Consider the following 23943-nt stretch of genomic DNA (forward strand, 5'->3'; position numbering starts at 1 on the left):
TCAAACTGGCCAACCTTGTTCTGGTTTAAAAAGATGTATGAACACAGCCCTTGTGATGGGTGATGATGCAAAGCATCATTTAAATCCCTAAATTTGGGTTAATTAAATCATATTAACTATGGATGAGCAGGCCTTACAAATGTAAATAAGGAATCAATAAAGCTGCTTCTAATATTTCTAATATGGAATTCTTGTGATTTAATACGCGAATCTTTTCCCTAACTTCCTCCATTTTGATTTCTCAAATGAATGAGTCAACCCTGCCTTGGCCATTTCAGATATAATAACATGCTTTCCTGCAGACATAGTGCTCTGCAAATAGAAAAAATCAGAAGTAGCTCAAACTACAAGAGATTTAAAGAGGAGAAGGTGAGATTTAATATTCCTTTTAAGAGGAAATGGAAATGATGGAGAAGGGGTTGGCTATGTTATTGCCATTCTGCCATTTCTTTACTCCTAATTCAATGCTTTAATTCAATTTTTACCATTAAAAACTTCAGGGACTCAGTAGTAGTATCCATATATCTTTGTGTGTGTGCATAGATAACTGGATAGGCATTAATGTGTTATATCTCTTCCAAGGAGGACAAACTTACAACTGGGTTGGGAGATGTTTCAACTGAGCCAGGATGGATGGAGATGCTCATAATCCCATTGGCTGCGTACTCAAGAGACTGGCACTTGGTAAGCATGTTCAAAGCAGCCTGCATGGGTGAAAACAAGGGAAGAAAGTACTGAAGAGAAGAAGGGAGGAAAGGATTAAGAAAAACTGTGATTAACAAGATATTGTGCATTAACCATCATGCAGAGCTGGAAAGGCATAGGAGGCATAGGTACCAGAATTGAACTAAATAATTTATTTAGAACACAAACAGTTCTTCATTGTTAATGTGTTCTTATGGCTGGCAAAGACATTTTTATCTCAATTATTACACTTTCTGAAAACAGGCATTTCAGTCATCTTTGGTTTGGAAGTTTCTACTGACTGAATGCTAGAAGGAATTTATCAGCCCTTGGAATTCCTTTTCAAGTCTTCAGCCTGCCCCAATACAAATGAGACATCATCTAGCTTGGGACATCCAGTTTGGGAATATCCATCTTGCTCAAACCACATGTGGCAACTTTAAAGGACACGAAGTTTGCATATTCCATTTTCTAATCATATTTAGAAATTACATACTAATTAATTTTCAACTATTAGAAATCTTTGGAGCAACAAAACTAAAAACACTGTGTTTACTTTCAATCCTTAATGAAAGGAAATTTTAATTGCAACCTTTAAATTTTTTTAAAAAATAAACAGAATGTATTGATTGTAACTTTGATTTTAAAAAGCTGTAAATGGACTAAGGGTCTAGATAAATTTAAAACAAGAGTTTGGAATTACTATGAAGTATCTTTCCTGTGGAAAAGTACTTTTGTTTTGAATTTAAACAATAAGATTATTGTCAAAAAGATGTTATGGAAGAGGAACATATTTTATTAAACAAGACAGAGACTGAGTTCAAAGTGGATTTATAAATCAAAAGCTACAAGGACATAGAAAAAGATGTTATACTGAAACCTACAAAAGAAATTGGCTGTTATTTTAATAATTAAAATGGAAACATGAAAACAATAAACCCAGTTCCACATAGAAAACACATTAAATACCTTACTACAGCGATATGCAATTGATGGTCCTACATTCCAATAAGCAACAAGTTCCATTGATCCTGCATTGCTGGATATATTGATAATGGCTGCCTTGCAGCTGCTCAGCCCTTGACGTGGACTTCTCCGGGCTGCCTTCTTCAGCAGGGGTAGGAAGGCCTTGTCGAGAGAAGAAAAGAGAGAAGGAGCTGCAGTCATGTCTAGGGAAAGGAACTGTGCAACGGCAGGGAAAGGTCTTCTGATATCTTCTGCAAGAGGACCTTCATAGAGTCATCCAGGCCTGACCTGGATGGTCTAATGCTGGTCTAATGCTCTTTGGAGGTCTTAAAGATAGCTCCACACCTCCATTTGATGCAGTCTGGATGCCTAGATGACCTAGAAGGGGAGACGATGAGACAATGTACATCCCAGAGGGCAGGTCTACAATTCAAAGTTTGTCTGAGATCCAAATAATCCATTTGTTCTGTAATTGCCTTCCTATCCCATTTTCTTCAACTTTTCTGAGAAAGGAGAGGTACGGTAGCAATAGCAGTTGGACTTATATGCCACTTCATAAGCACTTTACAGTCCTAAGTGGTTTACAGAGTCAGCATATTGCCACCAACTCATTTTACTGATCTTGGAAGGATGGAAGGTTGAATCAACCTTGAGCCGATCAGGATCGAACTCCTAGCTGTGGGCAGAGTTAGCCTGTGACACTGCATTCTAAGCACTGTGCCACCACTGCTCTTGGAAGAGATGGACGATGGGAACATAATTGTCAAAGGTCTGTGGGTCAAGAGATGGCTTCTTCAAGAATGGGTTGCTTTAATGCCTCTTTCAAGCACAAGAGCATTTATCTCCTTTTAATTCAGCGCATACCAAGCCCGTTTTCTCTCTGGAATTATGAATTAGACATATGCAGATTTGGTGCACCTCAGGTGACATCCCAAGTTGTCATTACTGTACCATCCCCTGTAAAGATTCTCTGTAGACATTATTGAACCCTGAGGAAATGTGTGGGGTTTTTAGCACAAATGAGTCACAACAATCTGAGGTGTTATCTCCTGGGCCAGCACACCTGCAAAGGAAACAGCTGCACATTTCCCAATGTTCCATCCTGCTCCCAAATCAGTGCACAATTTTCTTTCTTTATTTTCAGGATTAGAGTATTCCCTTGTACTCCTGAAATGCTGAGTTGAACTGTCCGGTCTTTTTTTTGTTAACAAAGGAGTTTCCTTGCATTGAGAGGTGTTGTGACCATAAACAAACCTGACTTATTTGCAGTGGAGCGATGGTATTAACAGAGTAAACTCTCATCATATCCTTGGCATTTTCTGTTTCCGTATCACTGTACACCCAAATGCCAGCATTGTTAATTAGGAGGGTCAGCCCACCTTCTCCAACACACTTTTCCACTCTCTTCAGAGCTGCCTGGATGCTCTCAAGATTAGTGACATCTGAAGAAAAAGAACATTGTTTGAACATCAACAATGCGCTATTTCAGAATTACTACATAGGAGCTTCTTGAATGTTTAGAAGAACTACGTGTCCATCCATGCAACAATCTACCTTCTGGAATAGCATTCAGTCAGAGCATGGCCACCATTACGGACATTAATGTATAAACAGCAATTCTAAAGAATATTGTCCAGAAATAATGTTATGATTCCTATAAAATGGGGTCTAAAATCATAAGAGCCCCATTCTTTGTTGAATCAGAAACAAGCTGTGAGACTGGCTGCCTTTGCACATTAAACTCCATTATGTCTTTATAGTCAAAACCTACTGAATTAAGCTCCTTTGACTGAAGTTCCTGCAACATTCTTGGTTAAAATAATAAAGACATACAGAATGTGTCTCACAGAGGTTTTTTTTTGTAAATCAACCCTCAATATACTGTAATACTTTCCTGCTCAAATAAACCAGGGCCGTTCCATTGGGATTGCAAATGATTTTCTTCCTGTTTGTTCAACAGATTGTTGCAACTCCGATATGAGGACCTTAACATAATCTTCAAAGAATGTAATTCTGGTAAGACAACAACATTAGCCAACCTCAAAGAATCTCTAGTGAATCCAGCCATTAAATGGGCTTGCTAAATTTTCCAGAAATACTATTTAGATGACGCTCTGGGCATTTGTAAAATACAAAATTAGCCCCGTTTGCACTTGACATACAAAACTTACCTAATTGCAATACCACCAGATTTGGATGCTTGCATAACAACTCCTTCAGCTCCTGGAGGAGAAAAGATTCATATTTTTTCCTCATAAACTCAGAGTTATGGTCAAGAAATAGGCAATTGCTTCAGTCCTCAAAGAGAACAATAGCAAAAGGAAACCAGGAAAGAAATGACATTTATTTTCCATTCAACAGCAGGTGTTCATTGTTATTAAATCAATAAAACACCTGTTAACAGACTGCATTATGGCTTAATGCAACATGTGAAGCCAGTCAGTATGACCCAACCCAGTAGGTTGGGATTTCTTAAGAATCCTTCTTCATCCCACTTCAGCTTCAAAACCTTGTTAGCTGGAGAAATGATGATCACATCTTCTGCTGCAGAAGACAAGTGATTAGAATTAAGGGTTGGGTTTTAGATATGGGTCACCTATCATTTTTTGAGATAATTATACAATCTCTCCACCAGAAAATGTCATATTACCTTTCCCCATGGAAAACAATTCTTGGACTGGTTTGATGAATATGGAAAAGTTAGCTTCCTCTTTCAAAGCTTTATAAAATCATATGAACTTAGAATGTGTTTGCAATTACAAGGCCTTTTGCCTTTTTCTGTGTTTTTATTTGTCACATGGGGAGGGAGGGTTGGGTCAATTTAATTTCATTTTTTGTATATTGAAAATGTATAAGTGTAAATAATTAAATTAAAAAATTAACAAATGATTTACCGCTACAGAAGGCTAATGATAACTAGCTAAGTTTTGTAGACATATCATTTGGTTTTTTCCCCACACAATTATAAACCATGGTTCATAGGTCAGCACCGGGGCACATTTCAAATTTTAATTCAATAGCTTGCTATGATTTAGATGGCAGATGCCAAAACATTCCTTTACATTCCTTTAAACTACACGAAAGAAAAGAAAAATTAATAATTCTGCAACGATTACACCATTTAAAAGGAATTAAGATACAATGGTGTCTAAAGTGAAGTAAATTTCAAGAAGTGGCGGAAAGGAAGAAACGGTGATTGCTATAAAAGAAATATAGAACTAGCTCACACTTTGCATTGTGTAATGTTCCTTGCCATGAAAGGGAAGACTATGATGTATGTGTGTGTCTAGATCAGAATATCCCTGGAGGTTGAAAATAGAATACTGAAGTTGGCGTTTTGGTTTCTAGCCTTCAAGGATGGCAGATGTATTATATTAAAACAAATAGAGGTGGATGGCACTTTGTGGGGTTCAAGGAAATCTCTCTGAGTCATAAATTACTTCTATGCATCACACTGCAAGCAAAGACCTATGCCATGCTGATTGATCTAAACAATCAGCAACTAGGGCTTGAGAATATCTTAGTTCAAATAAGCCATAATTTATGGTATAGCATGAACCTAGCAACTACTCAACCTTCCGAGTCACATTTCTCCCCTGCCTTTCTTCTGGAATGTAGAAGAGGTTCTAAGAGTCATTTGACCATAATAGGAAGATTGTAAGCCTAAATGGGGTAGAGAAGTAGTCAAGAGGTCGTAAATCATTCAAGACCTTCACAACCAGTTGAAAATTTGCATCATTCCAGCAACAGTTCAATATCTTAACCATGATTTACCACCTAATCCTATGTTGATTCTTACCTTGCTTTTCTCCCCTTCCATATCACGGCTTGTAGCAAAGACCCATTTGGGTGGACAGGGCAACTCCAGAAATCTCTTCACCAGACCCAGACCGATCCCCCGATTGGATCCTGTCACCAAAACACTGAAAACAGAGAAGTCAGCTACCTGTGCCATTTCTTCAGAATCTGCAGCTTCAGCTTCCAACATGCTTGAAAGTTTAGTTCAAATGTCTCTTCTCATTGCAGGAGGCAATATTATGAGCCATGTCACACCCACACCAACATTGCTTGCTCTAACAAAAGGAGCAATCAAAACAATAAGGTGGGTGCGTGGAGATATACTACTTTATAAAGTATTTAGAAATACTTTCTAATCAAGGAAGAGACCTAATTAGCAGGAAAAAATTAAGTTTGGCTGCTGAGTAAGAAGCCTACAAAGCCAGATCCAAATATTCATGATTTATGATGTTCACCAGCCTAAATACCTTCAATTATGGAGTAAAGCATCAAAGAGTCAGAAAGAAGCAGCTTGTCTACAAAGAGTTTTGGGGAATTTTCCAGGTCCCTTTCATTTAACTGTCACAAGACTAATTTCCTCCCTTTTTATCTTCCTTTTTAATAAGATTTTTATATGGGTGTATAAGGATTTATTTATTTGTGTGCATGCATGTTAAAAGATTATATTCTAAAAATAATTTAAATGGGTTTGAGCTATGGAGCTTGCATATGAAATTATAAAAAATATTTGATGACATTTGTGGAATCAGCCTTCATAACTATTGTGGTTTAATACAATCTGGAATCCTAGGCGGGAGGATGAACAACACTAAAGAAACAATATGGAAGTGCTGATCTTGATTCTTGGAGCTACAACCTTCAAATCCAAAAGATTCTTCATTGGTCCTTCATAGTTGCCTTATTTTTTTTCTTTACGAAACATTTTCAGTAAGCTATGCAGAAGTTTGAAATCTTGTGACAGAAAGAAAAGAACAAGACCAGAAGTCTTCGTGCCTGCAATGATTTATCACCTCTCAGGGTATTAAGTGATGATGACATTATGGTGAGGCAGATCACCACGGAAGTCGACAACCCAACCAATCCAGAAAGGTCCCATTGTCATCTTCACAAAGGTTGGACAGCACAGTCATGATGCCTTGAGTGCTCTCTTCCACACTGATTGCCGGCTGCCACAGAGAAGGATTTCATAAGATTTAAAAGAATCAATCCTACCCAGCCCAAAATATCATCTGAGCAGATGAGCAAAATGCAGTTGGATTTCTTGACCATAAACGTTCCAACTCTAAAGCGAGAGGATTTGTGTTAAACTGGCCAATTTCATTTTGGCTTATAAAGGTATAAGAATACAGTCTCTATAATCATGTGTGGACTCAATATAAATCTTTACATTTGTAAGGGGTCCTTGGTGTTCTCTGAGCTTGGTTGTTTTCTTATGGATGTTTCATTACCCAAACTAGATGACACCTTCAGTGCCGTTAGTTGAATAAATTAACAGAACCATGATTAATCATGCCTTGCAAAGGCAGGCACTGAGTCAATACATGTGTCAGAATCAGCTATATACCTGAATTGTGCAATGCAGTGATCTTGTTCTGTTGTTTTCACTCAAACACTGTATCTTTCAAGAACTCTTGAGATTCTGCTTGCCAGCATATGCTTCAGATTCTATGTATTTTGCTTTATTAAATTTATTTGGTGCCCATCCCACCGCAAGGCAAGTCAGTATAGCAATAGCACTTAGACTTATATACCACTTTATAGTGCTTCACAGCCCCCTCAAAGCGGTTTACAGAGTCAGCCTCTTGCCCCCAACAATTCAAGGAAAAACCAGAAAGTGTTTGTAGCTATCTTATTATATGTATACCGTAAGTCACCCAGAGTTGGTCTGGAGTTCAACAGCACCAAGTCAAAATATGAAACCAATCACTGAAACAAAACAAACTTCTGAGACCCACAGCTCAACAGAGGGAGGTAATCCAAGAGAACATTGGGCATTTAAAGCAAGTTGCCTCAAAGTTACATGAAATGCATTCGGTAATTGGCATTAATTCGTTTCCATACTGATTGTCTACTTACACACAAAAAGCTTTGCATGTTATGTGCTATTCACAAAAATATATTAAAATATAATCAGAGAAATGTGTGCGTCTTCAAGATGCTCAGAGGAAAACATGAAAAGGAACTAAGCTTAAGGCTAGATGCATGCAAGAAGAAACTACGTATTAAATATGCTTGTATCCATTCTCAGGAAAACATCGATAGAATCAGGAGTATAAAGGAATTTAAAGTCCTGATGCTTAGCTTTAATATCCTACACATTTGTAGAAGGGGAATAAAGAAATAAATCACTGATAAATTATTAATATCATAAAAGGACTAATGAGGACTAATAGACTGAGAAACAGTTTCTTTTCCAAGGCAATAATGGTCTTGAATCAGACAGTGCATTTGTGATTTAGTCCTATGCATACAGTGGCATTTTAAACTATTTAACTTACTAAATGTTTTAGATAGGTTTTAGACTAGGTTTTTAATTATTATTCTTGCAATTATTTTAATTTTTAAACACTCTAGTGTGATTGTAATGTGGTGTTTGGGGCACTGTGCTGGAGTAGCTTTCAAATTTCATTGTATTCGTGGAATGCAATGACAATAAAGGTATTCTATTAAAAACTGGTTTTTTTGTATACTGTGACAGAATTTGGATTCTGAAGACCATGAATATTGGCAGTACAATGCTTGATTTTTGCAATGCAATCAGTACTATGTAGGGCACTGTCTATATTCTTTTCAGAGCTGAACTTCAATTCCACAGATATTAATTCTTAAGTATTTAAAAAAAGTATTTAAACAATTCTTGGAAGTATTTAAAAACTTACCTGATTTTTTTTTTTACATTCATCTAATTTTGTCTGTCAAAAGCTTTAGATCTGTCCTTTGAAGTGTTGTCTTTGCCATCTACCTTGCCCCAAAGAGCATCTGAGGTGGCTAGGGAAGGGCACATACATTTAAGCCATAACTTCCAAACAAGTTATTATTGAACATTATAGATAGAAAGGGGGAAATCGATGGTCTCAATCTCAGACCTTTAGAGTTATAGTCATCGTGCCTTGTGGTGAGTCATGCTGGCTGTTGCTGTTAAACAACGTCTGGTTGGGAGACACACATTTTCCTTCCTTGTCATGGATTAATAGAAAGCAGGATGATTAAAATGCTTGTGGTAGAACAAGATTCCCAACTAAATAGGGTGCTGAGATCTAACAATGTATGCCTTCTGCTAAAAATAATGAAAATGAAGACATCAGAATTTTAATTGTAGGGTCATGCTTGATTTTAGTCTTTATGTTAACTGCTCCATCAGTTTTAGATTAATGGCAATATTTATTTTGATTCTTATTTGACACTGTAAGTCACCCAAAGATTGGAACTCACATTGCCACTGGCTGGCAAAAACACTCTTGACTTTTAACTCACTTAACAACTGTCTGGCTTAAGCAATGGAAATGTTGGTCATAAACCAAGGACTATCCATATAGAACAATTGTGGTCATAAACTGTGGACTACCCATATAGAACAAAAGTTCTTCCCTGAACAAACAACACAAACAAGCTCTCATTTCTCCATCATACTAGGTTATCATAAAAAAAATAAAGGAACAAATGTCCAATCTATGAAAATGGATGTACATTCTGATGGCAGTTTCATCTGGTAAAGCTTGCCTTCATCCTATTTCAGATGATGCAGTAATGCAAAATATCACTACAAAACATGCCTACTGTACTTCTCTACAATCAGATACAAATGACAACTGAGAATATAGATATGAACTAACACAAACTCACACATTTGAACATACAGAGGGGGTCAGGCAGTTTTGACCAAGGTCACTGAGGGTATACCTAGCTCATTCACCACTGGCTGGCAATAGGCCTTTCAACTCTGGTTTAGCAATGGAAATGTTGGCTCAATTATGGTTGTTATGTTCAAGGACTACCCGCATAGAATAAAGTTCTTCCCTCAACAGACCACACACACAAGCACCAGAATGGAGTAGAAGTGAGTGAGACGGGACACAAGCAAGTGCACAGAGATGCATATTTTAATAAAAATAATTCTGTCAAAATACAACAGACTGTGGGTTTCTATATTTCCAGTACAATTTATCTCTTTTTTTTTTGTCAGTTAAAATATCCTCCTTTGGGAAGGTTTTCATGCTAGAGTTGGTTTAACTGAACTCACAAATACTAAGCAGAAACGGATCCAAATGTGCATGAGATCTGTCAAGTCCTCAATAAAAGGAAAATGAAACATGAGATCATGGAAGCCTGGTGGGAACTCACATGCTGCTCGGCCCGTTTATTTGGTAGGATATACTTTAAAAAATCCTTACAGTTGGTATAATAAAATTGTTGAAACAAAGAGGGTTTGAGATGCCATGCGAGAGCTGGTACCTGAGTTTGAAGCAAGTGAGAGGAAGAGAAAAATAAAGAATTCTTTGTTTTCTTTTTCAGTGTCAGATCCAAAATGTAATCCAATTATGTCTGGCCGCGATCTTTCTTGCTAGTTCAGGATGAGCACCCAAATCTTAAAGCTCCAGCCCAATGTTTTGTTTTTTGTTTTAAAACAAACCTCAGGTCCAAAGATTTGAACATACTTGTTGGTAGTGACCCTTAGCTTTCTTCTACACCTATTGTACTTCTCAAATATTCCCAAAACAAGTTCCCAAAAGAAGACGGGTTAAATGAATCAATTGGATAAGGGGATTTGGCACTTTTATTTGGTTACAGGATGGAGGGGACCATAACGGGGGTAAGTGAAGCACCAACCCTTGTTGGCGTGACTGCTGCTCCTTGTTGAAAAAGCGATGATTGACATCAAGATACCCAGTTTGAATCATTGGTAGGTGACATTCCAGTTCTAGAACGTTCTATAATTTACAGCCAACAACTCCTGGAAGTGGTGGCAAAAGCTACATGGAAGAAAAAGGAGATGGTTCTTTGAACAGAAACAGCTACCAGGGCTCTGAAATTCCTCAAAATCAACGACCCTTCCCATTCGAATGTCATCCAGAGATGTTGGACTACAATTAGCCATTGTCTTTGCAGTTGGGAAAGCATAATTGCAGATTATTCCACCGCTGTAATCATGGAAGAGTCACTCTTGCATTCAGGATTTTCCAATGTCCATTTTATAGGCACCATGGCCAGCGATGCGTAGTCTGAAGTATGATCAACATGTCAAATGATCAGAAAATGAGCTGCTATGCCTTAGTCACTCATTGTTCTGATTAATGGTTGATACTGTTCGCAAAAGGTTTCTGACAGGATGACAAAATCAGTCAGATAGTGTCAAACGAAAATATTTCTTTTCTTTGAATTTCTTATCTATGTCAAATCTTTTCATAAAAGCTTTTTTTAAAGGAAATACATCCTAAGGTATGTGATAGATACAACTTCATTATTACCTGGCAGAGCCTAACAATATCTTGTCAGGTTTCATCTTAAAATTGAGACTAAATGTAAACTGTGGCTTTCAGGCTAGACACGCCTCTGCCCCTTTTGCTAATCTAAGTATGGAGAACTCAAAGGTTCTGTACCATTTTGTGCCCTTGAAAATGGTGAAAGCCTTGAACCACAAACACAATTTAAACGTTCTTCCCTTCAACGATTCCACAGGATTTCAAACAACCCTTTTCCGTATGTACTCTGGTCTCTTTAGAACAATTATAACTAGTGTTCAAATATCTGATCGTCTTGGATCACATTCCAAGACTCATAAACCTCTGAATCAGGCATAGCGCAATGCTTCCTAAATTACATTTCACCTGCTGCATCTACAGGACTGCGGCATCAAAATGTTGAGTCATCAAATTGTCTTTGATGAAGAAAATTGAAGCTTTCTCTTTTACACATTTGTCACCACTGCCACACCACCAGCTAGAGATGGCCACTAGCTACTTGTCTGAGAAAATATTTTACAGTGAAAATCCTGCCATGGAAACAGTTAACTTTTAAGCAAAGGACAGCAAAGAAGCCACAGCTTGGAAAAAAAGCAGCAGACAGAGAAGAACAAAAAAAAAAAAACTTCCTGAAGCAACTTTGAAAAAGGATGAGATGGAAATTGGAGAAAACAAATCAAGCAGGAAAGAAATCTGCTCCCAAATAAGCAAGAGATTGGTTTGCTGAAGCTCATCTTAAGACGGTGAACATTTAAACTTTTTTCCTAACTACTTGTATAAGTATTATTCTTTATATTATTCATGTTGTCTTGTATTCTTGTAGGGACTGCACCAGTAGAGGCTCAACCAATTTTGTTGTATACATGATGTACAATGACAATAAAGGCTTTGAACTTTGAACTTTAAAACTGGAACTCAAACACTGGAAACCTCCTATGAAGCCTAAAAGCAAACTCAGCAGGCCAGGTAACTGCTAATTGGTATTGCTAATATAAACATTTGCCATATAAGAAGTTACAAAAGATGGAAGGTGGACAAATCATTCTGCTTTTAAACTGGTGTTGCCAATTATTCGGCGATACCGTAATTTTGTGGCTTGGCATTATGATGTTTAAACTAGTCTTACACAACCTTGAAAAGGAATCGGGCAAGGTAAAATCCAATCACAGCAAATGTACAACTTCATGACCATCCAAGCAAAAGGAATGGTGGCTAGATGTTCCCCCTTGTCAAAAGTGCAAAGCAGAAAACAATTCCTTTCGATCTAATCAGCACCTGGCCAAATTATGCAATGGGACCAGAGTCTGAAATTCTATATTTTCTGTAGAGTCAATTCTTTGATGTGCCCATTTTCCTTTCAGCATCTTGCACTAAAATTCAGTCTTGATCTGCCAAGGAAACAGTAATACATGGTCTTCTAAATTCGGGATGTCTTGCTTACAAATCTGAAGCAAACGTTGATCTCTGCTGGGCATTGGCAGGACTCTCCACAGAAATGAATGGAAGTTGCACCTTCTTATTATTTTCCCAGGTTCCACTGACCTGGTGATACTTGCATAACATTCGAAATATTCTGTGCATAGATGCATAGTTTTTTTTTCCATCACAGCTACAAGACTCTCAACCAAAAAAACCACCACACTTTCTATGCTACAATAAATTAAAATTCCCTACCTTCAATGGAAGCATTTTTCTTCATCACATCAGAAACTTTTGTGTTATCTTCTGCAAGTTTTAATTAAAAAGCCTTGTCTGTCCAACTTATGGATTTTAAAAAAATTCTTTCCAATTAATTTTTTTTTAAAAAAAAAGCTAGGCAAAATGTTGAAATAGACCGGCAAGCCAATAAATTATGTTTCAAACAAGCTTTTAGTACAGCAGAATTCCTCTGTTATACTATAAAGTCATGCAGTTATAATTTCACTTGTGTACATTAAATTCGACTGGAGTTTCCAACCTGTTAGTCTAGCAGTATTTTGTAAGGATTCTTACAATATATACGTTTGCAAAATGATTCCCAATTTTTTCTTTTAAAAAGATATATTCCTTGGAGTAAAACTGCATTTTCTTTTTAAAAAAAGAAAAGAAGAATATTGCCTTATGCCCTCTTTTCAATTGGGCGGGGGAGTAAGCAGGATAAAAACAAGGGTCTTATCAGTGTAATATCAAAGGCATGGAGGCAATGAAACACTGAAATAAAAAGTTGGCTTCGCAAACTCAAACACTGATGGGAGGGATTCTTGTCGCTTTAAAGACTCGTCTTTTCCTGACAGGGAGACATCTATCCACTTTAAAAGGGAAGATCTTAGATCTCTAGATTTAAAAAAAGAAAGAAAGAAAGAAAAAGAAAAGAAAGAAAAATGTTGGACCAATTCATAGCTCCCGTGTTCCATTCCACCTCGATTCCATTCCAGGCAGCTGTTTGGGTACCAGGATGAGGAAAGCAGAAAAGCCTTCTTCTTTCCTCTCGGTGGCGAGTCTTAAGAGTTAGACGGGAGTTGCCTAGAGGTGGCCAGGTGTGACAGAGGAGAAGTGCCCTTGCAGCAGCCTAGGATGGCTTTGATGAAGGAGAAGGAAGCTGTGCTTCTTCCAGAGATTGTCAAGCTCCCAGCAACCCAGTCAGCCTGGCCAATAATCAGCGGTTTGGGAAGTTGCAGCTCAGCAACGCATTCCCACAGCGATGCCCTAGTCACGTCTGACTGTCTTAATTAAGAGATATTCCTGTTCTTCCCCAGAGGATGGGGACACAACTCAGGTCACCCCAGTTCTCTTTCCAAGCATCGCAGGATATCCTATTCAAGGGACAGTTGGGAGCAGATCATCTTATTGTTCCCAATCTCAGCCTTTCCCCAGATTAGTTCCCAGGGCGAATCCGTAGGGTTTCTTAGGGCTGTGTGTCATAGGCACAGAAAAAGAAAAAGAAGAAGAAGATGATTAAACTCTTTTGTTTGGATAGCATGGCTAATATTCCAACAAGCACATTCAGCCTCTTGGTTTTTGTGAGGACCAGCAACAGTGAACAATACTGTCCAAGGAACACGCGTGCCAGCAAGTTTCTCCGAACGTAAAAATAAAGTTAAAACAAAAAAGCAAAAACAGGCCATCACCAACTCAAGATACACTTTTTTTTTATCTCTAAATGAATTAGAAACCAGCTCAGCACAAACTCTCCAGGTATAAATACTGGTGGCTCAGTCAGAGAAATAAAATAATATAATAAAATAAAGGTAAAATCCTAAAGTCAGAAGGCGCTACATCAGAGGGGACCAGTGAGAAGGCCAAGTGCTGTGGGACAGAGCAAGATGTGGCTGTGATGGGAGGGCCAGGGTGGGGTGGGATGGGGGGCGGCCCCGTGAACAGTTTCCAGGGCGAGCAACGGAGGCGCGTCAAGGGTCCTCTCCTCCTCCTCCTCCTCCTCCTCCCCTCCCGCCTCAGTCAACACTGCGTCCTGCTGCTGGGCAGCGGGTGGAGGGCAGGCGCCGGTGAGAAACCGCAAAGGCAGGAAGAGGTGAAAGGGCAGCAACTGGAAGGGTCACTCTGCCTCACTCGGTGGCTAGTGCAAATAGTCGTCCACTCTGGCGAAGGAGCAGGAGCCCAGGCCCACGCGAGCCATGAGTCGCAAGCACTCCGAGGCCTGGCCCAGGGCGAGCAGCAGGGGGGGCTGCTTTGGCAGGTTCTGAGACTCTGAGGAGAGAAAGAGACCAGAGATGCAGAAGGAACACATCATCCAAACAGGCTACGTCTTGCTCCCCTTCCCCCCTTCGCCCGCCCCTGGCAGTCCTACAGTGGGCAGAAAAGGGTTTGGGTTGGTGGGCCCAGAGGGAAAAAGCCTCTCTATACTGAAGATAATTTGAACCAAAGACAAATTCCTTGGGTGTCCAATCACACTTCGCCAATAAAGAATTCAATTATATTTCTATTTCTATTTCTATTTCTATTTCTATTTCTATTTCTATTTCTATTTCTGTTTCTGTTTCTATTGCTATTTCTATTTCTAATTCTATCCTATTCTAGCCGTTCTTGCAACGTGGCTGGCAGAAGGATGGTCACATTTCCAAAATAGCCCAAACAGAATGGCCATTTATTTACTAGCCGGCAAGTTAGGAACATTGTAGTATGACATCACGGCTGTTACGATTCCAAGGGTGCTCTCTAGCAGCCGACTCCCTTTCACCTAATGCAGGGGTGTCCAATTCGCGGCTTGAGGGCTGCTTACGCTGGCCATGTCCACCCCAGGTTTAGCGAAGGGGGGGAAAGTTGCGATACGTCACGTGACGACAACGTGTCATGCGAATTTGACACCCCTGGTCTACGGGAGGCCAGGGAGATGATACACTTCCGAAGAAAATGTGGGGATGCAGTCACTTCTATTTTCTAAAAAAAAAAATCAGGCCCTGATGGGCACTCAGAGCCATTTTGCTCAATCAAGTGAATATTACACCTTCTACCAGCTTGCCAGTTATTGCTACAAAATACATGTTGGTTGTTTTTTTTTTTAAATTGTGATGCTTAAATGTGATGCTTTAAATTTTAATTGTGATACTTCTGACACAAATAAACAATAAGCAACTCTAATTCTCCCCTCCCTCCTTCCCTTCCCTTTTCCCCCCTCTTTTTTCTTCTTCTCTTTCTTATATACACGCACTCACGCTCCCTCTCTGGCACAGGTAATTTCCCCAAACCTGCAAAAATGCAGCAAAATCCCTCCCACGTTATTCCCGGTGCAGCAAGAGGTGTACAAAGCGGAGTTACGGTGGGCTCCCGGCCTCTCCTTACCCAAAATAGCGCTATTGAGTGCAGCACACACAGGTTCCCTCTGGATTGGGTCCAGCTGCTGACCGACTGGGCAGTTCCAAGGGTCAGAGTAGGCTAACAAGCTGAATGCATCCTGAAAGAGTAACAAGAGATCTCAGCAGAGCAGCAAAGACTACCCGGTCCCAGTGGCTGTATAGCTCCCAGGATTTCAAGGTTGCTTTGATACAGTGCCCTATTTTATCTTGAAGGCATGAGGTTGTCTAGAGCAGAGGTCTCCAACCTTGGCAACTTTAAGACTTGTGGACTTCAACTCCCAGAATTCTCCAGCCAGCTGGCTGGAGAATTCTGGGAGTTGAAGTCCACAAGTCTTAAAGTTGCCAAGGTTGGAGACCTCTGCTCTAGAGAACCAGAAAGAGCTAGTAAGGGCATGCTGAGAGCTGAATTCGTAAACTGGCCAGGCGCAGTGTTCATTTTTTCAAGCCCAGTTGGGTATTATTTTAAACATTAATAATACTTTTGGGGAGGTTGTATTTAAATTGGGGAGGGGGATCATTTCTGATCACAGTAGCTTAAATAAGCTGCAATTTTTCCCTCTTCCATAGTATGGAATATAATACTAATGCAATAGCTCCCTCTACTGACCAGTGGAAAGCATTTATTTTTCACAGATGGAAAATCATACAGAAGGGTGTGTGTGTGTGTGTGTGATCATTTTGGGGGTGCGTGTGTGTCCAAGGCCAATTCTATTTTATCAGTGGGGAGAGGTTTAAATGATTTTGCCAAGGACAATGAATGGTTTCCTAAACTCTGAATCGCTTGGGACAATTTTAGTCTCTCTGGGAATTCTTGCTGAACTCTTAACAGGCCAATAAAAGAAAAGAAAGGATTAGAGCACTGATGATGTTACTTAGTTGGATAATGAAATGTCTGCAAGGAAACAAACTCAGAGAGCACCGAGAACTCCACAATGTTTTTCACTGTCTTCCTGGTTTCATCTTTTTAAACAAATCATGCCAAAAAACCTTAACCTTGTTTTACAGAGAAATAAAAGAGAGGACGTGTTTTGCATGAAAAAGGAGCAGCTTTAGGGAAAAATTCGGTCAAGCTGTGAATACCTGTAACATTTTTTTGTGGGTTGTGTTCTTGCCGTAGTCTCTGCATAGCTGCTCACTGAGGCTCTGGAGCTCCCGCCCGAACTGGATCATCCGCTCGGTGGCAGCGTGGTTCCCTCCACAGAGTTGCCTCTGAGGGCAGCCGTCTTCTGCGGAGAAGGGGGAAACCGCACGAAGAGATCAGGAACCTCCATGGCATCAAAGCACCTGCCTTCTTCAGGCCCACTGAAGCCCACCCCCCACCCTCCCAAATTATTAGCAGAGGTGGGTATTCAGCAGGTTCTGACCAGTTCTGGAGAACCGGTAGCGGAAATTTTGAGTAGTTTGGAGATCCGTCAAATCCCACCTCTGACTGGCCCCGCCCCCATCTAGTCTCCGCCTCCCGAGCTGATTGGCTGGGTCTTCCTTGGTTTCCCTGTGCAGGAGAATGGAGCTGGAAAGCAGGTTAGTGGGGAGGAGGGGGGTGGGTGGGGATTTTGCAGTATCCTTCCCCTGCCACGCCCACAGAACTGATATTAAAAAGTTTGAATCCCACCTTTAATTATTAGCCATATAAGTCACTGGGTACAGAAGTCTTCTAAAGAGGCCCTGCCTGGAAGAACATTTAACCTTCCTAAAATCTTTTCAAAGGTTTAACTTTTAAGCCTTTTTTCTCAGCATTCCAGGACTTACTTCAAATCCACGAACATCGCATGCTTAAAATTTCAGAAGTTAAATTCTATGCTGGATCGTATATGGTAAGCAAGCGTTGGGTCCACCCATTGTGCTAAACCAGGATGGATTCTATCCATTGTTGAATAAAGTAGAATACGAGTAATTGTTGATTCGCAACCATTCTTTTATCGATGGTTTGAAGTTACAACAGTACAGGAAAAAGTGGCTTACAACCAATCCTCGCATTTATGACTGTTGTAGCATGTCCATGGTCATGTGATAAAAAAAACTGTTTTGCAATCAGAATATATACAGTTTCATCCATCACCTTTTGCGACCTCCCAACAAGCAAAGCCAATGGGGAAACAGATTCATTGAGCAACTGCGTGATCTTCTCAATTACAGTGATTTGCTTAATAACCAGGGCAAAAAGGTTGCAAAATGACTCATTCAACAACCACCTTGCTTAGCAACAGAAATTCTGGATTCAATTGTGGTTGTAAGTCGAGGACTATCTGAATATGAATGGAAGGACTGGAAAAAGCTTCTGATATAGAGTAATTTTCTGTAAGGAACCTCATCCACCCTGGATAAGGAACCGTTTTCTCAAAAAAAAAAAGGGCATTTCTCCTACCTCCGCGCCCGCCAGACCTACCCATGCTGGAATCATCAGTCTGTAGAATCTCTTCGTGCTTGTAAGTGCCATTCATTATTCGGGTGGCTGAATTCTCCAGGATCCCGTTGGGATAGTGCTCCGCCTCCATCTCCATTTCACTGTCACTTGAATGAAGATGATGGAAGTCATGAGAAAGGGGAGGGGAGAAAGAAAGGCCCAAAGAGGAAAAGGCATGTCAGAAAGAAAGGCCTCAACATCAGCGGGAGATACAGACAGATACGATTTAGAATATATATACCAAGGGGTCCAGCTTGGGCAAACTTCAAGACCTGTGGGCTTCATGCCCCAGAATCCCCCAGCAATTATGGCTGGCTGGGAAACTCTGGGAGTTGAAATCCAAGTCTTAAAATGGCCAAGGTTGGCCATCTCCCAAAGGATCCGACGCCAGCCTCAAATAGCATTTGCACATCATTCAAATTAAGCAAGTTAATCTTGCCTGATCATAAGCACTCTTAACAATCTCATTGGGCAGTCTGTTTTTTTTTTTTTTTGGCGCCCATGTTGTTATACAAAAGTATTGTGAAATCTATCCAGGAGCTGAAAATTCATCCATTCCCAACACAGGAATGAAAAAAAAAAAAAAAGTATATCTCTTTCGAGTTGATTTCGACGCTTGAGGATTTTCTGGATGCCTCCATAGGATTTCCTTGAATGCAGCATGGAAGAGGTTTGACCTTGTCTTCGGTGGTATTGTTTTGGTTTTCCCATGTAGTCTAGAGTCTTGAGATTAACTGATGATTAATCAAACAAACGTTAACTGGGCCTGGTCTACTCGGCCTCAGAGATCAACCAAGTTGAGCAAGGTGCTGCTGCCATGCTGGAGCTGTTACATCACCGTATGATTTATACAGAAAGTGAATTCGACTAGACAACTATGAAAAGAGCTGCCACTGTCTTTATACAGGTACCGCCTGACTTACAACCGTTATTTAGGGACCGCTTGAAGTTATCACAGCACGGGAAAAAAGTGACTAGTGGCCGCTTTTCACGCTTAACGATTGTGATCAAAGGTCATCAAAATTTGGATGCTTGCCAACCACCTCATATTTATGACAGTTGCAGCGTCCCGGGGTGATGTGATCATCTTTTGCGAACCTCCTGAACAAGCAAAGTCAACGGGGAAGCCAGATTCACTTAGGAACCATATTATTCACTTAACAACTGCCGTGATTCACTTAACAACTGTGGCAAGAAAGGTCGTTAAATGGGACAAAACCCATGGACAACTGTCTTGCTTAGCAATGGAAATGTTGGGACTCAACTGTGGTCGTAAGTCAAGGACTACCTGCACTCGATTATTACCTGGCCCTGTCCTAGAAAGGCACCTGTCTCACCTGGTTTCTTGGTTGCTAGTGCTGCTATGTTGCTGGGATTTGGTAGAATCTGTTGAGTTGGACTCTGAGTAGTTCACGGATGAAGGGGAGGAGGAGGAAGAGGAGGAGGAGGAGGAACTCAGTGCAGGATATTTACTGTGGCTCTGTTTGCTTTTGAGGGAGGTCACCCCATTGCTGCAGCTTGGGCTGTCTGCTCCTGAAGACAGAAAGAGAAAGTCAAGTTGGAAAGCCAGCGCTTTTTTAATGATTAAAAGTTGAAGCCCCACTAAAGGTAACGATTTCTCCTCTCCAATCGGGCCCAACTCTATGGGGCGGCGTTCATCTCCATTTCCTAGCTGAGAGAGAGCCAGCATTGTCCAAAGACACTTCCGTGGTCAAATGGGCTAGAAGGACTATATGCCAAGGCACACGGAACTTGGTTACTTTCCCACGGAAGTGGTACCTGTTTATCTACTCGCATTTGCATGCCCTTCAAACCGCTAGGTTGGCAGGAGCTGGGGCGAGTAATAATCTACTTCGGAGAAGCAATCTAAAATCAGGAGAGAGATAACTGAATTTGACAAAGTCACTGCCAAAACCTTACTCGGCCTTAACTCTTGTCTGAAGAGCTTATTGTGCCAGAATCATACTTCGTATGGGTATCAGTGGGTTCTGCACTACTGAAGGCACTTGGGCATCATTTTGAGAAGAAATTCTAACAGCAGCTTCCAGAAAGATAATGAAAAGTAGGCGCCAAGTTAGCACCAAGCCAAGGGGAGGACGTCTCTAGGAGAGAAGCAAACGCCTACCAGTGATGTGGATGTGCAAATTATTGGAGCCATGTCGGGGACTCAGGTTGGGGGAATCAGGGTAGCTGTCTTGTGATTTGGGGCTGCGGGTACTGAAAAAGCGCACTTCACTGTCTGTTCCATTCACCATCTCCACAAACTGCCGGCACCTAGGGATGCACAGGGGTGGGAAAGCAGGTGAGTGGGAAACTATACAGAAAATAAATAAATAAATGCAATAGTTCAGTAATATTCTGCATTAACTACACCAGGGGTGTCCAACCTTGGCAACTTTAAGACTTGTGGACTTCCCAGAATTCCTCAGCCTGAGGAATTAACTGGAGTGAATTCTCACAAGCAAAGTTGCCAAGGTTGGACACCCCTGAACTACACCTTGGGCCTGGCATGCAGAGAAGCACACAGAGAAAAGAGCATTCTTGGTTCGACCTTCTTACAGCAAATGGCTCGCAGCTCCAAAGAATTGGAAAAAAAAATACACAATGCATCCATCAAAGTGGTGCAGAAGCGACATACCTAACAACCTCTAGATCAGGGGTGGGCAAACTTTTTTGGCTCGGGGCCTCATTGACTTTTAAAATTTATACAGACGGGCCAGGTCAGCACAAGATACGATACATATAAAAACTGCAAAATCTCGCAAAATCAAGTCACTGCGCCTAATGCACCACCTGGTGTCGAAATGCCTGTCATTACAAGTCAAAATCAAATGAATGCAATCATTCAATCATTCACATCAAACCTTAATTCTGTACCAATCTTGGCGGGCGGATTAAAAAGACCAACGGGCCGGATGTGGCCCGCGGGCCATAGTTTGCCCACCCCTGCTCTAGATTATTAGATGGTGAATCTGAGGGCCTCCCTTTTAAACTTCCTGCAGCATTTAGGAAAACATTCTGTAAGTGAAACCACTGACACAGGCTTACAAGTCTTTGCTTGTCTGGTTTTAAAAAATGAGAAGTTATTCTGAGCTGTCTGAGAAAGTATCCCAATTCGCTTTCCCTAAAAAGGGATTCTTCTTAAGCTGCCTTCCATTTGGAAAGATATCAAGGGTTGCTATTTACAGCAGCACTCTGAAAGCAAGCTTCAATTATTTGAGTCAGGTCAAACCATATTTCTTAGAAGATTTATCCCCTCCAGTTTTTCTCCGACAGGGCACCCATAGTTCAAAGACAATCTTATTTATTCATTATGTATATCCTGCCTTTATTATATTTACAAATAACTCAAGGCAATGGACAATGCACCTTTCTTCTATTTTCCCTAAAAATACTCAGTGAGGTGGGTTGGGCTGAGAGAGACACACAAGTCACCCAGCTGGCTTTCATGGCTAAAAAGGGACTTAAACTCACGGTCTCCCGCTTTCTAGTCTGGTGCCTTAACTACTAGCCTAGGGATGACCAGTCTTTGCCACTTTTAAGACTTGTGGACTTGAACTCCCAGAATTCCCCATGCTGGCTGGGAATATTAGGAGTACAAGTCTTAAAGGTTGCCAAGATTGGATGCCCCTGTACTAAATCAAACTGGCTCTTAGAATCCATTTTGTGCCCCCAGTCCTTTGTTCATAGAGTAAAAGGAGATTATAAATCCGTCTACTGCTTTGTCACAATTTTTGCTCCCTGACTTTCTAAACACCACAGTTCTTTGCACAAAAAAAGGCAGTTACACCGTACTCACTTTAACATGAAGAAGAGGTTAGGATTATGCTCCAGAAGCCCTGGATAGAGCTGCTGTGTTGCTTCAATGGCTTCACCTACTCTTCCTGCCAAAACCAGCTTTTGTATTCCTGGAGGTGAGAGCAGAACGATTAGGATGCAGGCTGTTGGGTATCACCTGACATTAGACAGGCAATAAAACAGGGTTTACCAATACATAAATTATTCAGATGCAATGAATACAAAAGAAAAATGTGTTTCAGCCGCATTAAAAAAATTAAGAACAAAATTAATTGTGACAATTTCTCATATCCTCAAGGCATTATTAATCTTTGGACGCCTGTAGTACATCAACAATTCATGGCAGATTGTTTTTCTGCAGGAACCCCACTCATGGCTGCCCTTCCACATGGAAGTCCGCCAATTAGCACTCATCTCTTTTTGTATGGGATCATGAAACTGATTAATTTTCAATATGTTTTCCATTATCAAATTAATTTTTCTATTAGAAACAGTAAGTGGGGAATCAATCAAGGTAGTCTTCAGTTCTTTCCATTGTGGAAAATAGAATGAACTGCTGGCTTCATATCAATGAAAACTGCAGATAAGGAGTTTTAAAGCATTAGAGTAGTATTTCTTAATAAGGTGCTGGAGCATCAGGCAATGATCCAACCTTTCACTGAAGTCTGTCTGGGTTTCCAGTTAACAGATGGTCTTGCTACAACCAGTCCCTTAAATTTGCTTGGAGATGTTGGCATATAGCTTGTATTAAGCAAATACATCAGCCTATTAACTGCCATATCCCATTTTGCAATAGTGTTTATTTGGAAACGCTCCACTTTAATGGTTCCACAATTATTGATGTTGGGTCAAAGGTTCCCCCACACACACAATTCTTTTTGTTTTTAACTACATTTTACCCATCCATCTAGTAACATGTCTTCAAAACCAAGAAAATAGCTCCATGCACTTATATTTTAAGTATTTCAAATGCATTTGGGAACATAAGCAAGAATCCCCAACTCCAAAAATAATATCCTTTTCCAGAAAACCACTTGGAAGCTACTTTGACAAACTTGGAAATCCACCATTTGTTGTCAATAAGTTATTAATTTTAAATGAACAACCAGGATCTCAGTCAACACCCCACAAGAGGCAGGACTTGAGACAAAAAAGCCAGAAATTCAACTTGTGAAGGAAACAAAAAGGGTAACATGAAAGAAAAATCAGCTTTCAAAAATGATTTAGTCAGTTTCCAGAACAATCAAACCATTTGGTTTCGTTTGACAAATTGAAGGAAAAAAAGATGAGACACAGAAAAACAGAAAATGCCAGCCATAAAAAAGAACTAGAAGGAGCAATGGAGGACACTAAAGTTCTGCCAATTAATGTTAGGCTACACAACTTAATTACAGGTATATCAGTGTAATGATGCAGCCAGGGAGAGCTGCACATTTCAGGATGTAGGGAAAGCTACAGCAGTGATACAAAAAAGCTTACTTTGTCTGTTCTTTATGGAGATCTGTTCCTCCTGGACTGTACTTTCTGTCACACGGGCAAAGGCAGTGGCTGTAGTACAATATCCATGATGTACCAGATAGGAAGAGACCATGCTAGGAAATATAAAAAGCAGGCAACAGAAAGAACATCAGTGTCGGTACAAATTCCACAAAAAGTGGGGCACAAAGGGGGGAGGGGAAACATCTCTAGGATAGCCACATTAACATGGGCTTTGTTGTGCACGCACTGTTATTGTGGTTGGCTTTTGCTTCCCAGTATCGAAATGTGCCAAGTAAAGGTTCCTTGGAAGGGTATAGAAGGCACTACCCATCTGACCTTCATTAAAATCAAGAGAATATGTATTAAGTGTGAAGAATCTGTTTAACCTCCTTGCTTCTAATGCCTTTTGTGTGAATCACAAAGCAAGCAGAAGAACGAACATTGGTATGCTCAGTCAATATCTCGCTATAGAAGTGATCTGGAAACATTTCCAGGCCTATGTATGGGAAGCTTTTTAGAAATTTGAAATGAAATATACTGCCTAGCTTTTCAACACGTCTGCTGT

At 40.3% G+C, this 23943-nt stretch overlaps 2 protein-coding genes across 4 annotated transcripts in view; both read right to left on the reverse strand.

The window, feature by feature from the left end:
- Nucleotides 1-566: 566 nt before the first annotated feature.
- On the reverse strand, nt 567-9385 carry LOC113414872 (uncharacterized). Of its 3 annotated transcripts, XM_087971564.1 has the most exons (6): nt 5450-9385; nt 3822-3873; nt 3030-3092; nt 1939-2028; nt 1654-1812; nt 600-704 (listed from the first exon to the last, which is right to left on the reverse strand). In XM_087971564.1, the coding sequence occupies exons 1-5, from the start codon at nt 5636-5638 to the stop codon at nt 1658-1660; spliced, it is 549 nt and encodes a 182-aa protein (XP_087827690.1). In that variant the 5' UTR covers nt 5639-9385; the 3' UTR covers nt 600-704; nt 1654-1657. The 3 variants fall into 3 exon arrangements, with proteins under 3 accessions (XP_026527768.2, XP_087827690.1, XP_087827691.1); XM_026671983.2 differs by lacking the exon at nt 1939-2028 and having other exon boundaries at nt 567-704; nt 2905-3092; XM_087971565.1 differs by lacking the exons at nt 600-704; nt 1654-1812 and having other exon boundaries at nt 1943-2028; nt 2905-3092.
- Nucleotides 9386-9596: 211 nt separating this feature from the next.
- The window catches only part of RANBP10 (RAN binding protein 10), a 38246-nt gene continuing 23899 nt past the window's right edge, over nt 9597-23943 (reverse strand). Inside the window, exons 7-14 of the mRNA XM_026672019.2 lie at nt 23379-23491; nt 21901-22009; nt 20227-20375; nt 19439-19634; nt 18084-18208; nt 16778-16923; nt 15684-15795; nt 9597-14591 (exon numbers count right to left, since the gene is read on the reverse strand). Of these exons, the coding sequence (XP_026527804.1) occupies nt 14461-14591; nt 15684-15795; nt 16778-16923; nt 18084-18208; nt 19439-19634; nt 20227-20375; nt 21901-22009; nt 23379-23491 (1081 nt within the window). The 3' untranslated portion in view covers nt 9597-14460. The remainder of the gene's footprint in view (nt 14592-15683; nt 15796-16777; nt 16924-18083; nt 18209-19438; nt 19635-20226; nt 20376-21900; nt 22010-23378; nt 23492-23943) is intronic.

This window comes from Notechis scutatus, chromosome 9 (assembly GCF_049901735.1).
Source record: "Notechis scutatus isolate UNSWTSFEM ecotype Mainland chromosome 9, rNotScu1.2, whole genome shotgun sequence".
NCBI classification, from domain to species: Eukaryota; Metazoa; Chordata; class Lepidosauria; order Squamata; family Elapidae; genus Notechis; species Notechis scutatus.

Coding starts and splice junctions, on each gene's coding strand:
- LOC113414872 (XM_026671983.2), bottom strand. CDS start 5,638: ATGTTGGAAGCTGAAGCTGCAGATTCTGAAGAAATGGCACAGGTAGCT. Junction 3,874..5,449: donor TGGAAGGGGAGAAAAGCAAG/GTAAGAATCAAC, acceptor TTTCTCCTCCAG/GAGCTGAAGGAGTTGTTATG. Junction 705..1,653: donor TTGCATATCGCTGTAGTAAG/GTATTTAATGTG, acceptor TCACCCATGCAG/GCTGCTTTGAACATGCTTAC.